The sequence below is a fragment of the Leopardus geoffroyi genome, chromosome B3 (genome assembly GCF_018350155.1).
Source record: "Leopardus geoffroyi isolate Oge1 chromosome B3, O.geoffroyi_Oge1_pat1.0, whole genome shotgun sequence".
Taxonomy (NCBI): Eukaryota; Metazoa; Chordata; class Mammalia; order Carnivora; family Felidae; genus Leopardus; species Leopardus geoffroyi.
In genome coordinates, this window is record NC_059337.1 from 30,198,812 (window position 1) to 30,217,603 (window position 18,792).

General features: G+C 40.0%; 1 protein-coding gene across 1 annotated transcript in view; it reads right to left on the bottom strand.

The window, feature by feature from the left end:
- PEAK1 (pseudopodium enriched atypical kinase 1) overlaps positions 1–6,578 on the bottom strand; it is an 81,810-nt gene extending 75,232 nt beyond the window's left edge. Inside the window, exon 1 of the mRNA XM_045448997.1 lies at positions 3,331–6,578. Within this exon, the coding sequence (XP_045304953.1) occupies positions 3,331–6,464 (3,134 nt within the window). The 5' untranslated portion in view covers positions 6,465–6,578. The remainder of the gene's footprint in view (positions 1–3,330) is intronic.
- Positions 6,579–18,792: the final 12,214 nt, after the last annotated feature.

Sequence of the window (18,792 nt, forward strand, 5' to 3'; positions counted from 1 at the left end):
TACAGGGGCGCCTGGGTGGCGCAGTCGGTTAAGCGTCCGACTTCAGCCAGGTCACGATCTCGCGGTCCGTGAGTTTGAGCCCCGCGTCGGGCTCTGGGCTGATGGCTCAGAGCCTAGAGCCTGTTTCCGATTCTGTGTCTCCCTCTCTCTCTGCCCCTCCCCCGTTCATGCTCTGTCTCTCTCTGTCCCAAAAATAAATAAACGTTGAAAAAAAAAATAAATAAAAATAAAAGGCTCTACAAAGTCCCTTATCTTTTAGGGTTTGGCCTGAAGTCAAGTATTTTTCATTTCTTACAGTTTGGATTTGGTATCTTCATTACTTATAGAAAAACTTGAATTTTCATTTCTTCCAACAGCGGGATGGTAATTTAATGATTACCACCACCATCAAACTGGAAACACAAATGCTGACATTTGACAGTAACGTTTTTCCCTTTCAAAGTTGCTTTCAGTAAATACCAATGGTGTATCCAATTAAGTAATTATTGAAAAAGCAAATGATGTATCTTTAAAACTTTCCAAACAATTAAAAAAAAAGCACTACTTAAAACCTCTTTTTCTGCTCAATCTGAGCCATTATGAAATGTGAAAATTCCAGGGTTCCTCTAAGAAAATCTTAATACCTCACACATGCTTTACTTAGGCTGCAGCACATATCTTTAGATTTAGGATGGCGGTGAGGTCAGTGGCTCTCAAAGTGTAGCCGCAGGAGCAGCAGCAGGAGCAGCAGCAGCAGCACCACCACCACCACCGGGGAACTTGTGAGAAGTGCAAATTATCAGGACCCACACCACCCCAGACCTACTGCATCAGAAACTGTGGGCGTGGGGCCCAGCAATCTCTGTTTTAACAGCCCTTGTTTTAACACAAGTTATTGTGGTGCATGGTTACATTTGAAACCAATGGGGCACACCAACTGCATCGTTTGGATTCAGGGATGTTACTTACTAATAACTGATAAAATTTGGAAAATATGACCGCTCATTACAACATCTGTGAAAATATAAGCTGTATAGTAAGGGGTCTGCCATGCCACAGGGCCTGGGCTGCCCTCAAGCCCACATACAGTGGCATGGAGCCAAAGCAGAGAATCTCATTTCACAGAAGAGACGCCAAATCAGTCCTTGGGTCTCTCTTCCAGGAGGCAGATAAACACACCACAGCCATACTCAATGAAGAGTGAAGCCATTTATCGATCTGCAAGAACTATCTGACATAAGTAACTCCAACCATGTGCTACTTAAATTGCTTTTTTCCTAAATAAAACAGTAACCTGTAATACATGTGTTTTATTACTACTGGAGTACAATATTCTATCATCCACTTTCAACTACCTATGACAAGACTACTCTTTCCAGGAATATATTACTACTATTCTGCTTGCTTTGTTATTATATGGACTTAAGGAAAACAGGAACTTGCTAGCATTTTGACAACTATTTGGGGGTTATGTAAAAAGCTTATTTTTGTAAAGAGTATACAGATAAACATATAAACTTACTAACATTTTGCTCGAAAAAGTGAAGGCATTAAGTATTCACTTCATTTTTATTTATACTTTTCTAATAAAAAAGCTGGTAAGAGGATCTGCCCTATCATAAGACTTTGCTGTCTTTGCCAAAGAAAATGCCAGGCCTGGTAGAAAAGGCTTACTGTAAGTCAACAGGGAGGCAGACTTAGAATCAGATGAAAGAATACTCGGGGCATATCTTTGTTTAAAAGTAAAAAGTACTGGGGTGCCTGGCTGGCTTAGTCGGTAAAGCATGTGACTCTTGATCATGCGGTTGTGGGTTCGAGCTGCATATTGGGTGGAGATTACTTAATAATAAAATGTTTAATGTCATTTGCAGCAATGTGGATGGAACTAGAAGGCATTATGCTGAGTGAAATAAGTTAGAGAAGGACAGATACCATGTTTTCAATCATATGTGGATCTTGGGAAACTTAACAGAAGATCATGGGGGAAGAAAGGGAAGGAAAAAGCTACAGAGAGGGAGGGAGGCAAACCACAAGAGACTCTTAAATACAGAGAAAAAACTGAGGGTGGATGGGGGGGCGTGGGGGAGAGGAGAAAATGAGTGATGGGCACTGAGGAGGGCACTTGTTGGGATGAGCACTGGGTATTGTATATAAGCCAACTTGACAATAAATTATATTCATAGAAATAAATAAATAAATAAATAAATAAATAAATAAATAAATAAATAAAACGTTTAAAAATAAATAAATTAAGAAGTACAGGGGATATAAAGAAATCATCCCATTTGTTACAAATTTGGGATAGTGGTTCTTGTTTTTATTGGCAGTTCATTAATTTTGCTTACAATCTGAATGAGAAACAACAATTTTAGGCTTCCTAAACATAAATGTTTATGTGAATGATTACAAGTGAAAATATAAAAACTTCATTTACTCTTGTGTTCATTAACAGTGCAACACTGTGGGAAGAATGTAAGCTTTAGAGTCAGCCAAACCAAAGTTTGAATTCTGACTCTGGCAGTTGTGAGCTATGTGAATCTGGTCAATTCTCTGATTTTCAGTTTCCTCATCTGTATACAACCAATTTGTAGGGCTGTTGTATGGATTCAAGAGAACTATTTACAATGTGCTTTACACAGAGTAGGTGATCAAGAAAGAGTTATTAAAGAAGGAGAGAAAATGGATACCTAGAGAACTGAGGCGGGTGGGCCGTTTGCCCAGCTGGCATTATGGATTCTACTACTGGGTCTCAATCTCAGTAACCATCTTCTCTTACATCACCTACATGTTAAATAACTACAGACTGCTTGCCCCCAACTCCACCCCCACTCCAAAATTTCCACAATACTTGGAAGGAAGACAGAAAGAGACAGCATTAAAAAAACAAATATTCCCTGAAAACAAAGTAATGATATAGAGCTACACCTTGGTGAAAGCCAGAACAAATCGCTTGAAGAGCTTTATTCCATCTACAGTGAGGGTAAGAAGAGTATCACCATTTATTCATTTGATCCTGTTTCTTCCTCACACTATCATAGCATTTCAAAGCAACATATTATTTACTGCTATTAGGGTGTTATGGATTTGCTTTTCTATGTTCAAGCCCCTCTGCACTCACCAGAATGCAGCAGGCTACTTTAGCTAAAGATCCAGGGCCATAAACCTTGTTCAGTGCAATAAGATCACTTTAATAATACTCTAATCTTGGAATGCAGTTATAAAGATAGATGATGGCCACTGAGTGCTACTTCCAGACAGAAATGGCTCTTATGCAACCTGAAAGATATAAGAAACTTAGCATCTAAAAATGTGTTAAAAAATTCTCATATTCTGCCATTCTATTTTACATACCTGAGAATTTTTTTAGGGATCTGTGACGGAGAAGAATGACTCCTTTTCTTCTTCTCTGAGTCCTGTAGTAACCCATCCTCTGTCCCATCTTTTTCTACAAGTGCTGACTGGTCTGCTCTGGCCTTCTGATCCACACTGAGCTGGCTTTGGGCAGGATCACACCTGTACATAAAGACAATGGCTGGCTTCTCACTGGACTGTCCTTTTGCCTCTGTGAACCAGTGATGGCGCTGAACTGGAGGAGGCGGCAGCATGTGGATGACTGTGCCATCCAGGCCCACCAGTTTCCCTTTCTCTCGGTCTTTCTCTTTGTCATCCTCCTCGTCTGTTTTCCGGCGGCGGAAGAAGCTTTTAAATGATATCCAGCGTTTAGGTTTTGCATCAGCTGCCCGCCTGCTGCCTTCAGAGTGCAAAACTGATTCAGCTTCCGTTGACCTGGTAGGACTGGTTGGCTTGGTCCAGTTGGTGAAATGCCTCTGCAAAAGGTTGCCCGCATGGTAAGGGGAGGAAGTAGAACGAGGTGGGGGGAAGGGAGGGGGTGGCTCACCCTGGGAGTTAGCCACTAACTTGGAGAGAGGGGCAGTGACTGGCTTTGCGAGTGGATCTTTCCGTACTCTGGCAGTGGGACTTTCTGTGGTCTGAGGGGCTTCAGCCTCCCCACTGGGCTGAGACGTAAAGAGAGACTTGGGTCGCACTGGTGTACTCTTAGCAGCGTCAGCATCTGGAGGGACTGCATAGAGCTCTTCCACACTGCATGCTTTAGGGCCAGACTGGGGCATTTCTGGAGGAGACTGTGGTGGTTGGATAGAAGCCACAATCTGAGAAAGCACTGTGCTTGCTTTCTCTCTGGTGCTGGTGCTGCTGCTGCTGCTGACCGTCTGAGACTCCTGAGTGCCTTCTATTTGGGCCACAGGTTCTTGAGTGGTTCTCTGGATCTTTGTTGGGGAGCTGTGGCCAGAACTATAACTTTTCTGTGGTGAAGACTGACCTCTGTTCAGACAGCTGTTAAACTCCTGAACCTTTTGAGCCACTGAGCCCCTTTTACGCTCTGTGCTGCTTGAAAGCCCTTTGGCTTGGGGGCACTCAGTAGGTTTGCTAGTGGTGTTATCGGACAGTTTTTCGGTTTCTATTTCTTCGTAAGTATGGCTTATTACACTTGTGGTTTTTCCCTTCACTGAGAGTTCTCCACTTGTTCCAAGAAAACTTTTATAAATGGCTAGATTGTCATATGCATTTGGGTTGATTACAATGGGAACTTTGATGGCATTTTTAGAACTCCGAGCATAGGTTGGCTCGTCGTGAATGATGATTGGAAAAGGTGGCATACCAGCATTGTTATAACTATTAAATTTTATTTCAGACAAATTGGGTGACTTAACAGGGATGGTTTTAGAGGAAATGTTTGTAGTTGTTGGTGAAGTAGGTGCTGACTTGTGACAGTTTTTCCTTGGAGGGACATTTGGTCCAGTTCCACCACCAATTAATTCCACCTTGGGTATCTTTTGTCGTGGACTGGTACTGGAAGTCCATACTTCCTGGTATCGTATTGCACTGGATTTTTGGAAGTGGGCACTTATTTGTCCTGATGTCGATGCAGGTGATGTCATCGGAGAGTTTGGAGTAGAAGAGGAGATTTTTGTCTTGGGGCTGGTAATAGGGCCCTCGAGGTGCTCAGTGGCCATGGCTGCCGACACGTCCACGATAGTATATGGCTTGCACAGTGGCTGCTCCAGATTCACAACTCTGTAGGGCTTTGCTTGCTCTTCTACGGGGACAAGGTTAATGGTTACTGCTTGCCCAGCAATATCGGTAGAGGCTTTACTTTCTTGCTTCTCAGTCTGTACAGCAATCTTGCCGTCCTTCTCTTCTAATCGGAGAGCAAGGACTGCTTTGTGTGTTTCTGGAACTTTTACTGAGCTTTTAGGTGCTTGTGAGGAGTCCTTTTCCTGATTATTACCAGAGAGACTTTCATAATTGGGCTCATTTTCCTTCATGTCCTTAGAATTTCCCGGGTTACCAGGAGATACTCCTCCATTACAGATCTTCTGGGATAAACCACTGGCTGTCTCAGAACGTGACTCTTCTGTTAAAGAAGAGTCTGGTGATGTAGAGTCAGATGACACCATGCTCTGCATGCTTCCCGGTCCACAGGAGACCACAGAATTCTCTTCATAACCATTCAGGATTTCATCATAACTGTCATCATAGTCTACAGCACAGATTCTCTGCAGAGACTTATTTCGCAGGGGGACAGTATTCCATTTTTTGTCCACAAAGAATCGAACAGGAGATAGAGTATTTGCCCTGAAGTTAGCAAAGCGGGGCTGCCCTCTCATGCGAATCTCCATGGCCAGCAGCTCTTCGTCGCTCTCATCCCAGCTCTCATGCTCCTCCTCCATGTTACTGAAAAGTACATCTTCCTCACTCTCCTCGCCACTAGAAAACTCTGGGTAACAGAACCGGCCCCCTTCATTACTGATCACTTCTGTGCTCCCACTCAGAATAACATGCTTGCCCTGAGTATCCTTTATACCGCCCATCATGCAACTTGGTGGAAGCTTTCTTTCCAATGATCTTTTATAGCAATCATTTATTCTTCCTAAGAATGTTTCTCTGGAGTTTGTTTCATTTCCTCTCATCTGAGGGGTGGTATCCAAGCCTGCTATCTCTTTTAACACTTCAGTTAGACCATTATTGTTATTTGGTATCTTCTTTGCACTATCATTATTGCCATAGGGCTTAGGAACATGGCTAAATCCTTCAATACCATCTTCATTATTATTATTAAGTGGTTTCTGATTCAAAGCCGTCCTGTTTCGGTTCCACCCTATGATGACAGGTTTGTTCTCACAGTGTTCTTGGATACTAAGTTCACCACATACACTCTGCCCATCTGCCACCATCATAGTGGGTTTCACAGCTATAGTGGGTTTTTTAGCCACAGGAGGACGGAAATTCCCAGTGTTCCTCATGCGGTGGTTATTACTGTGATTGGCATTAGTTTTCACATTGCCATGGGTGGCGGGTGCCTTCTCAGGGTCTGGGGGGAGCTGGTGTAAGCTTTTAGGCTTAAAGCAGTTCTTGCATTCACCAGGTTTCCACACGTGTTCAGTAAAGGTGTTACAAGCAGACATTTTTAAGAAAAGACCTTCACAGACAATGCTTTCCTTTCAGTGCATAGCAAAACTTTCATCCATCAGTTTTCACCTCCCCTATGTATCATAGCAGCTCTTGTAAGTATGATCAATCTGTGGGAGGGAAAAAAAAAAAAAGAAAATCTAAATGGAAAAGGCACAACGAGGCTTATCATGATGAATGACTTAAAAAAACTGGCTCCACTCCTAAACTTTAAGTGAACAGATTGAAAGATTAATTAATTTGGGTGCTTTCTGAACTCCTTAAGCCAGTTAGCATTTTGGAAAGTTCGTCTTTCAGCCATAATTTTTGTATACTCTCATTGAACTATATATAATCTTTCACTTGATATCTATGTGGCAATGCTACTGTGAACTTCCCCTTCTGGAAATGCGTTTCAAACTGCTCTTTTTATTATCTACAACCTGTGTGATACTTCTTAGTCCACTGTAGGTTCCTCCTCCACCTGCCCTTTTAATTTTGGCTACCTCATAGACTCCTCAATCTGAGTGCATTCAAACTAAGCCTCTGGCTACCCCTTTTCTCAACTGCAAGAAACTTTTCTACTCTAATCAGCCCTCCTCTACTCTCCAGGCCACCTCCTTTCTCTGTCTTTACCCTATTTCAGTTAATGTCCCCATCATCTACTTAGATAACTAAACTCAATTCTTGACACCTCTTCCTTCACTTCTAACTCCACATCTAACTCCTTAAATTAGTCTTGCCAATTCTATCTATTACATTTCACTGGAACTCTTTCTTGTCATTACCAGACCCTGCTAGCGGTTCAGATATTCACCATCTTTTGCCTAGATTCCTGCAATAAGCTGTTAACTGATCTTCATGCTTGCAGTCTCACCCCACTCCAATCCAATCTCTCTACATTTGCTACTCAAAATGTGGTCCCCACATAAGGAGTATCAGCCTTATTTGGGAACTTGTTAGAAATGCAGTATTTCAGGTATAACCCCAGACCTACTGGATCAGAATTTGTATTTAATGAGATACTACCATCAGATTTACCTTTCTGAAAAGCTAAGAGGATCAACTTACTACCTAGCTTAACTATTCTGTGCTCAGTCTTACCTATGCACTGACTCTCAAATGTCAGTGTGCAGACTAGGGGTTGCCAGCTAAGTAAGAACCACTTGGGGAAGCACTACACAACTACGTAGTCAATCTCTTAGGGAAGAGTCCAAGAATTTGATTTTTTAAAACAAGTTCTCCGTGTTTGTTTGTTTTAACAAGTTTTAAGTGCACTGAGGTGTTGGAACCTCTGAGTTCTAGGAAGGAACACAAGCCCCTTAGGTTTTCATGATTTGGTCTTTGCCTCCCTTCTAGCCTTATGTCTTAAACATCAGCTAGTCTGATTAATGTTGTAAATCCCACTGGGCTACTCATTTCTCCTTGATACTATCAAAGCCACTTAGACATACCTCCATGAACAAGCACTTTCATTACAAAAAAAAAAAAAGTTTATGTATTTATTTTGAGAAAGAGAGAGTGTGCATACGTGTGTGCAAGCCGGGTAGGGAGAATCCCAAGCAGGCTCCGTGCTGTCTGCTGTCTGCACAGAGCCCAAAGTGGGCATGAATCATGATTTGAGGCAAAATCAAGAGTTGGTCACCTAACTGAGCCACCCAGGTAGGTGACCTGCACGTTCATTTTTAATTGTTTACTCACTAGTTTCTGAGCTTTTTAAGGTCTGGGCTCTATCTTGTTCATCCCTACATGTCTAGCATAAGGAGCTAAATAAACACGGTTTGACTAAATGTGCTGGGTTTAAAGTTTATTAAAAAAAAAAAAAACTAATCTTGTGACTCTCCCTTTTGTCTTAGGCACAGAGCTGCAGACTTTCCCACAGAATATCACTACAGTGTTATATTTCTAATTTGGATATTATAATAAAGTTGGCAGTAGGCATGTATGTGTAAGACTATTTTAATGACTAGAGAGTTTAACTTTACTCATGTATAATGACAGCAAAAAAGATCTTTCGTTTCATTAGAAATGCAGCCTTTCTGTCGAGTCTCAGCATGTGTGTAAAGAAAAGAATATTTTCTTTAGTTTGCATGTGTGTGCACACGTGTATGTGTGCACACACACACACACACACACATACACACAGAGCTAAGTCCCTTGTGAACAATACTCATAAAGCATTCTGCCTCAGTGAAAGAAGTACAGACTTAAAGATCAAAGTATTCCATACAGAGAGCCCAACAGCCTGGCTGAAACCTAAGTTCATTCTTTGCTGGAGATTATCAAATGGCTCATTTCAATATGGTAAGAGTATATTTTTCAAGTGTTTGTTTGAAAACATTTATTTAGTCCTTCAGATATTCAAAAAGCTATCCCTTAGTTGATAAAAGCATTTCCTGCTAGTCTGAGATTGGAACATTTTGAGCAAGGGAAAGAATGGCATAAAATTAGGCTGAAAAGGAAAGCAGGGGCCAGATCATGCACGGCCCTTTAGGCTTTTAAAGATTACAGAGTTTATCTTAAGAGGAGTGGGAAGACACTGAAAGGTTTTAAATAGGGGAAACAACATGATCCAATTTGCATTTAAAAAAGCCAGCTCTGAGGAAAATACAAGAAATACGTAGCTACAGATCTAACAAAATATGTACAAAATCTAAAATCTCTATGTAGAAAACTACAAAATGCTGATAAAAAGGTATCAAAGTGGACCTAAGTAAGTGGAGAGAGATACCAAGTTCTCTCAGTATTATGAAGACGTTAATTTCTCCCAAACTGCTCTGTAGATTCAACATAATTCTAAAAAAATCCAAGCAGGATTTTTTAGGAGAAATCAACAAACTAATTCTAAAATTTATACAGAAAGGCAAAGGAACTAGAATAGCCAAAGCAATTTTGAAAAAGAACGAAGTTGGAGGACTCATATTACCTGATTTTAAGACTTAGCGTAAAGCTACAGTAATCCTGACAATGGGGTACTGGCAAAAGATAGAAACATAAATGGGGAAAGTGGGGCAAACAAATCTAGCCTGCTGCCTGTTTCTGTATGTCCTAAACTAAGGATGCTTTAAAATTTTTCAAATGATTAAAAAATCCAAAAGAACAGCATTTTGTGACAAGTGAAAATTACATGAAATTCCCAATAGAGTGCCCATAAATAAAGCTTTATGAGAAGATAGCCAGGCTCATTTGTTTGCATACTGTTCGTGGAGGCTTTATGCTACAGTGGGGAGTTGAGGAGCTTGGGACAGACTGCATGGGGCGCTCTCATCACTTTGCAGTGCTTTCCTTTAAAAAAAAAATTTTTTTTTAATGTTTATTTATTTTTGACAGAGAGAGAGAGACACAGCATGAGCAGGGGAGGGGCAGAGAGAGAGGGAGACACAGAATCTGAAGCAGGCTCCAGGCTCTGAGCCATCAGCACAGAGCCCGACGCTGGGCTCAAACCCACAGACCGCGAGATCATGACCCATGTACCACCCAGGTACCCCTCAAATTGCAGTTTTGACCCATGTGTCATGACCCATGTGTATCACCCATGTAAAAGGACATTTTTCCAAGATAAAAATGTCAAATTTCACTACAGATAAGCATCAATAAACATTTATAATCAAGTTTGATAAGAGGAAACACTAACTTTGCATCCTAATTAAGCAAAATGTTATCCCTATCCCAAAAAACAATTCCACTGTTTGTATTAGTAGAGGTGTGTTTCAAAAAATTGTACTCAATTCCTGTATTTTGAAATTTGTTTTAAAAATTCACGGAAAATTTTTTTCTCTTGTTATACAAGTACTTACATAATATCTCCAATTTTGCCTTTGGGCCTATAGAACCTAAAATACTTACTATCTAGTTCTTTACAGAAAAACTGTGCTGACCCCTGACATAGATCAAAATAGGCACAGAAAGGAGTCCAGAAATAGAACCATACAAATATAGGCAACTGATACATGCCTCTATCAGTGAATATTCTTTTCAACAAATGTGCTAGAATAATTGGATATCCATAGGCAACAAAGTAAACCTTGATTCATACCTCACATACTGTATATGGAAATTACCCCAGATCTAAGCATAAAGTGTAAAGCTATAGTGCTCGCTACAGCAGTACACAGACTAAAGTGTAAAGCTATAGAGGTTTTAATAGGAAAAAACAGAAGAAAATCTTTGTGACCTTGAATTAGGCTGAGTTCCCAGATACAATATGAAAGGCATGATTCATTAAAAAAAAAAAAAAAAAAAAAGACAATTTGGATTTTATCAAATTTTAAAAATGTTTGCCCTGACAAAGATACTGATAAGAGAATGAAAGATAAGCCACAGATGAGAAGTTTTTTGCCAAGTACATATCTGACAAAGGACTTTGTATCCAGAATATATGAAGAACTTTCAATATTTAATAAAAAGAAAATATCTGATAAAAAGTCGGCAAAAGGTTTGAGCAGTCACTTCACCAAAAGTACATGGATTGCATATTAACATGTGAAAGGTGCTAAATATCCTTAGTTATACAGAAATGCACATTAAAACTGCAGTGAGCTGCCACTATGCATCTATTAGAAAGGTTACAATGAAAACAAAATCAAATACTGAGGGAGAATGTGGTGCAAGTGAAATTCATATGGTGCTGGTGGGAATGCAGATGGCACAGCCACTTTGGAAAACAGTTTGGCAGTTTCTCATAAAAGTTGAACACGAGCTTTCCATGGGACCCAGCAGTCTCACCAATAGGTACTCACCCAAGAGAAATGAAAAGTTATGTTTGCATTATAGCCTGTACACGAAGGTTTATAGGCAAAAACTGGAATAATCCAAATGTGTGGTGGTGGTTATAGGACTCCATGCATTTGTCAAAATTTATAGAACTGTACACTAAAAAAAGATTATATAAATCAAACCTTAATACATCTGACTTAAAAATAAAAAACAGCTCTGGCTGCTATATGGACAATAAGCTGGTGGAAGACAGGAGAGAAAGCCGGGAGACCGTTCGAAGGGCTGCTGTTGGCAAAATAAGATATGATGAAGATCTGAATTAGGATGTGGCATCATGGAAGGCAGAGAAATGTAGATTCATGAATGACTAGATTCTGGAGAGAGTAATAGATGTTGAGATTTGGGGTTTATGTACTTAAATGATTTGTGGGGCCACTTACTGAGATAGACAACACTGGAGGAGATGATGCAACTTTTCGGCAATAAGATTATTAGTCCATATTTTGTTACCATATAATAGAGAAAACAGGTGAATTTAGAAGTCTGGAACACAGAAGGGAATTCTGCTGTTCTTGTGGGTTTGGGAATAACTACAGAAATATCCAGGCTAAAAAGAAAAGAAGAGTGAGCTGGGGAGGTGGTCTTGGTGGGTGAACCAGGGAGAAGAGAATAACTCTTAAGAAAACTCAAAAATGAATAAACTGAGGGTTGATGGGGGGTGGGAGGGAGGGGAGAGTGGGTGACGGGCATTGAGGAGGGCACCTGTTGGGATGAGCACTGGGTGTTGTACGGAAACCAATTTGACAATAAATTTCAGGAAAAGGAAAAAAAAAAGAAAAATAAACATTTTATTCATTCAGCAAAAAAACCCAAAAAACAAAAAACCAAAACCTAAAAAATAACAGTCATAACTGTGTGACACAGAGCCAGATGAGGAGATTTCATGAAGGGGGAGAAGACAACTAGTTCAAATGCTGCGGAGGGGTAATGGGGACTGAGGACCTAAATTGCCCATTGGACTTGGTAACATGAGCTCATTGGTGACTTCAACTGTAACTATTTTGATGCAGCAGTGGGGATGGAAAGCAGACTGTGGTCAGCTGAAGAGTGAGAAGGTAGAGTGAGTAATTGTAGACAACTTTTGGAAGAGTTTATGTGGGAAGTAGAAGAAAGAAAGAGCCAGGCATATATGGGGAGGAGGTGCTGTCCAGAAAGGATTTCCTTAGTTTAAGATGGCAAAAACTAGATCATGTTGAGTATTAATACTAGAGAAAGACACAGGAGAATGGTAGACGCTAAAGAGACAGGAAAAAGAGGTAGATAATCCCAAACCTAAGAATGTTAAAACTGAGCAGGCCCCAGTTTGATCCTTCTGTTTTATGGATGAGGAAGGCTGAAGGCCCCCCTGAAGGGCCATGCTGTGAATGAGAAAAGACCTGAGAAAGAACTGAGACTATTCAAGGCTACAGCAACTTACAATATGTTTTGTTTTTAAATAATTTTTTCTATTGTTACCTGAATTTTTTTCTTTTGTTATATAGATGCTCACTGTGAAAAATCAGAAAAGCATAAAAGAAAATAGAAATCATGTGTAATCCTATTACTTGGAAGTAACTTCTATCAGTAGTTTAGGGCAGTCCGTGTCAATCACCAGGAATTTTTTTAAAAAGATATTCCCTGTTGGGGCACTTGGGTGGCTCACTCGGTTAAGCATTCGACTCTTGATTTCAGATCAGGTCGTGATCTCACGGTTCAGTTTGGTTCCTGGGTTTGAGTCCCACATCTGGCAAGTGCTGACAACACAGAGCCTGCCTGGGATTCTCTCTCTCCCTCTCCCCTGCTCAAGCTCACATTCTCCCTTTCTCTCTCAAAATAAATACATACACTTAAAAAAAAAAAAAAAAAGGCATTCCCTGTCTACTTAGCACCATGTGGCATTAAATATAAAAGAATAAGGCATCCTGGCCGAATATCTTGTTAACCAAGTTAAATCCACCACTGATAAGAGAGGGATTCAATTTTCTCTTTTAAGTAGTACAGTATATTTTCTTTTTCCAAGCCTGGCAGATAAATAGTAAAAATAATTCCCCATGTTGAGTGCTAGTAAGTTAATTCAGTCAAGAAAGGGCTGCTGAGTTGATTAGCAGCTATCACATTATCAACAGGACAAATGAGATTCACCAGGAACACAATTAGCTTATGTCAGTGCTGTGTGCAACAGAAAGCCATCAATAAAACTGAAACCTTGGAGCTGACATTCTTTTACAAATTCTGTGTACATCTGTATTCACACTGCTGTAAAACTGAGATGAATCAAGCAAACACCTTTAGCAAGCACCAGATGGAGCTGCTGGCTAAGCCACTAAGCCTTAACTACAAGGGCTTCAGTTTTCAACACTAATTATGTTTGGAGACAAAGATGTGCACTTAAAGACACTGTCAAAACTATTTCAACTTGTAACAGGCTCTTAGAAAGAAAAGCTGTACCCGATCAGATGTAGCGCTGTCCAAGGAGCAATCCTTGGGCTCTACTGCCTTTGTGAAATAACTTCATTGGCACTCAGTAACTAGCAGTTTTGCCTGCTCAACACTGACACCCCCAAATCAGGAAATTCTAGTCACCAAAGTTCTGCTTGAGAAATAAAATATGTGTCTCCTGAGGCACTTAAGAAAATATGACAGTCTACCCTGGTGTCTTCTATTTATTTGCCAAGACAGGTCTGATACAGAGTACCCAAATGGAGTGTTTGATAAGAAAACTCATTTGCTTCCACATTCCTTACAATCTCAAAGCAAACCCCACAGATGAATGGTTGATGAGAGAGTTGAATGGCTGAAGCTGCCCCCAGACGCCAGCTAGGATTCCATGATCTAAGATCTGATTTCATATGTGACGGTTTTTAAGACCAAAGCCCTTCAGGCTACAGATGAAACTGTTGAAGAGGAGCCTATTTCACTTCAAGTTGTGACAGCTTTTTAAGAACCTATTACTGTTTTTTACTCTCTCTACTGCTATATGGACAATGACAATAATTAGTTTGCTTCGAGTCCAACGGTTTCAAGCAGATTTGATACAAAACAACTAAATCCACACTGGATTTCAATCTTGGAATAAACAGGCCCACAGAAAGGGCTGGAGCTCCTCAAGCTGGATGCAATTTCCAAGTCAGTGAAGAGGGGAGACTGTGTAGGTGGTATATTAAACACCATATAGAGAGTGTTTCCTAAAGGCACCCAAGGAGAATCTGTTCATAATAAAGGAGGATGGGGAATGGACTGCTAGGCTCCTTCCCCAATCCTATGACTCCCGGAGGCCATTGTTTCTCTTCATAAAATCTGTCACATTGCCATAGAGACAGAGTCAAGAATCCTCAATGCTGTACATGGGCTTTTAAGGACGCTTTCAGTGAGGAACTACTGCCTATATGTCATCCTACACATTTGTCCATCTCCAGGATACCGAGGTAAAATTTATAAGTCAGGGTTCTCATTAGGCTTTTGTAATGGCGCATGTGGGTTACTTATATAAAAAAAGGAAAGGAAAATGTGACAAGTATCCCCACATCACTGTTCCCAACCTTTCCTTCTGCCACAGTGAAAAACGCTGACCCGATACCTCAGCCAGCTGCCAAACCCTTCAGTAGATGACTAAAAGGGTGGGGAAAGGAAGAGAAAAGCAAAGCTGCAGGAAAAGACTTTGTAGGAGATAAAACACGGCTTTAATTTGGAACATGAATGGAAATTCCATGAGTGAAAGCAACCTTCCTTATTTGACATCTGACCTCCTCCCCACCCCTTCGTGGAAGAAAAAAATCACACTTCTTTGCTATCACAACAGTAGGCAAGATCTTAAGATATAAGGGTCTCCTGTTTAAAGAAGAAAGCAAAGTAAAACCTGCTTAATTTGGAAAACATAACTAGAGCTCTGTTGAAAGGAGGAAGCCCATGCACTTCCAACTGCTCTAACCACAAGTTTTTCTCTAGCCATTTACTGTTCCTGTCACATGGTAGCCATCTCCGGATAAGAGCCATGCGTCAGCAAACACACGACTGTAAAGCGGCACCGCTTAGCTCCCAACTCAGTTTTTAAGTTCAAACTCTTTGATGAACCAGTTCAATAATAATAATAATTACTATTATAAACTTGGTAATAACTAGTCATAAGATTATAAGTTCCAAAATGTACACTGAACCCACCTCAGATCCCTACTTAAGAAGGTATACATCAGAGAGGAGGTTAAAATGTTATCTAATAACAGCCAAGGACTCCACAGTCTCTTGCAGTTTTATTCCGTTCACAAGCTGTTCCCTCTGCTTGGAACGTATTTCATCCAGCGCTGTTTCATTAGGCAAAACTATTTATCCTTTAAGACCCAGTTCAAATTTTACCTGTGTGATGAAGCTTTACTTGACTTCCTAAATACCTTTATTATATATATATATTTTTTTTTTTTTTTTAGAAAGCTATTTTTTTTTTAATTTTTTTTTTCAACGTTTATTTATTTTTGGGACAGAGAGAGACAGAGCATGAACGGGGAGGGGCAGAGAGAGAGGGAGACACAGAATCAGAAACAGGCTCCAGGCTCTGAGCCATCAGCCCAGAGCCCGATGCGGGGCTCGAACTCACGGACTGCGAGATCGTGACCTGGCTGAAGTCGGACGCTTAACGACTGCGCCACCCAGGCGCCCCAAATACCTTTATTATAATACCATGTTGTATGGTAGTTACAGAAGTCCCTAGAAGGCAAGGCTATGTCTTTTTATTTTTTTTTAAGTTTATTTATTTATTTTGAGAGAGAGAAAGAGACAGACAGACAGACAGCACCAGCTGGGGAGGGGCAGAGAGATAGCGAGAGAGTGAGAGAATCCCAGGCAGGCTCCACTTAGTGAGTACAGAGCCCGATGTGGGGCTCGATCTCAAGAACCATGAGATCATGACCTCAGCTGAGATCAAAAGTCAGATGCTTAACCGACTGAGCCACGCAGGTGCCCTGGCAAGGCCGTGTCTTTTTCATGTCTACATCTCTTGGATTGCTTGGAAGATACTGGATACTAAATAAACATTTGCTGAATAATAATAATTTTAGCTAGCATTTACTACTAAGTGCCAGGCACCACTTGAAGCATTTTTTTACACATGAAAGCTCTTATTCTCATAAAAACCCTACGATGTACATAATTATTAGCTTCATTTTACTAATGAAGAAACTGAGACCTGCTCAAGGTCACGCAGTTAGTAAATGACAGAGTCAGGATGGATGAAGGGATGAATGAATGCATGTATGCACAGATGGTAAAGTTCAGCTATCCCTAGCATCTGGAGGCTGCTTTAGCCACAGCATGGTGATACCTGAAAGGCGGTCCACTCAGCAGCAGCAGCACTGCCCACCACAGCGGAATTCTAACTTGAACAAAGAAGCGTCAGAAGGAGGCACACCCACACCTTCCTAGCTCAGCTCTGAGGTGGGCAGGGTCCATGTGCTCACAGCAAAGCTTTGGAAGCAAGCTAGGAAGAAAGCAACAAGCATGTATAATTAGCTATGGCTGCCCCCAAAGTTGTGCTTTATGTGCTTCAGAGTGAATATTTTGAGGCAAATTAAGCATAATCTTTCAGGAGCCACCCCTATTAGGAGGGCCTCTTTCGTAGCTTATTGAGAATGAAGGGTGAGATGCTGCTAGAAGCTGCCTTGCCGTCTTCTTCCTCTCCACTGCCTGCAACTGCAGAGCCAACTGTCAAGTGAAGAAAGCCGGACTGTAGGCTAGCTGAAATGTGAAAAGATAGGTGATCTCTGGTATAAAACAAAAGAATAAAAGGGGCGCTTGGCTGGCTCAGTCGGTGAAGCGTGTAACTTTTGATCTCAGGGTTTTAAGTTTGAGCCCCACGTTGGGTGTAGACATTACTTAAAAAAAAAAAAAAAAAAAAAGGAATAAGAAAGAGGGGAAATGAGGACTGCAAAATTCAAAGGTAAGAAAAAGAAGAGAAAGGAGGAAAAGCAAGTTGGGAAGGAAAGAGAAATCACAAAACAGTCAATTATTCTGAGAGAAATCCCACTAGAATGTTTATAGCAACATCATCAGAGGAAGCAATAATGTCATTTGTTACCACACTTCACCATTTCTGGAGGCTTTATTGTCTTGTGGGACTTGTACATTTGCTATGAAGTATTATTTTTCCAATCAAACTAAATTTTCCCTTCCCCAGCTACAGAAAAGAGTAAACAATACATTCTGTAAAACATTTATAATTTAGACTTTTAAAGAGAAAAAGCACTTCTAAATTAAAGTCTGAGTTATACAATACTTTAAAGAAATATAAATTCATTGCTTTCAAAGGGACACGATAACAAACTAGCGTAACAGTTTTTCCTGGTAAAAGTATTTGGAGGACCTGTTCTAATACATAAATAAGAATTATTTTTATGATGGTTACAAATAAATAATGGCTTAAAAATACATTAAAAGAGTATCTCTCAAACTGGGATCCAGGATCTTTTCCAAGGGTCTATACATGAGTTTTCCAAAATAACTTTAATATTGAACTGAAAACAAAGTTTACATCTAAAATTAATTGATATGAACATATGCTGGATCATTGCAATGGCCACTTATTAACAAAGCATAGCAACATGATTTGCAACATGATTACTAATGTACAGATACATTTGTTTTTCTAGTCTGAACTGGCATCAAGCACACAATTTTAATTGTAAGGAATAATGAGAAAAGTAGGAGGCTCACTTAACATGTAAATGATACAGTCCCACTGTATGCACAGTAAGTCCCACTAAGTAAAGACCAAAATGAAATAATGGTGCAGTCACCACACATTGTATTGATCCTGGATTTTCAACATCTGAGAAAGAAACGTGGCAGAAAAAGAGAGTCAATGGTAATGAAAGCTGCCAAGACACCTTTGGGGGTGGCAGACAGCTCCATACTCACGTTGTGAGCAGCAATTCAGTTTTGGCAAAACATCATCACTTTATTAAAGTAACGTTAATTTGCATTTCATTATGTTTTACAGGCTTTTTTCTTTTGTACTTTTAAGTTTGTTTCAGTTTAGAGTTAAAAGAGAAATACAAGTGTAAGGAATTTATATCTAATTTTATTTGTTCATATTTAAGTAAAATTGTAATAATGTGTGTCAATGGTGAAAGACTCCAATTTTTAGCCAATTGAAAGGAGCCTATAAATTACTAAAGTTTGAAAGTAGTGCTTAATAACAATATTCTCTTATGTCAGGTAAGCATAACTCTTGTGATCTTACTTACATTATTAACTTGCTAAGCATCTGTTAAAGGAGTATAATAGTCATCTATCTCACAGAGGCTGTTGTTCAAATGAATTAAGATAAAATATATACAGATTGCATTGAATCTATAGATAGCTTTGAGTAGTATGGACATTTTAGCAATATTAATTCTTCCAATCTTTAAACACAGGATATCTTTCCATTTGTTTGTGTCTCCTTTAACTTCTTTCATCAGTCTTATAATTTTCATTATACACATCTCCCATTTCCTTGGTTAAAGTTATGCCTAAGTATTTTACTGGTTTTAATGCTATTGTGAATGGGATTTTTTCTTTCTTTCTCAGATATTTTGTTGTTAGTGTATAGAAAAATAGCTA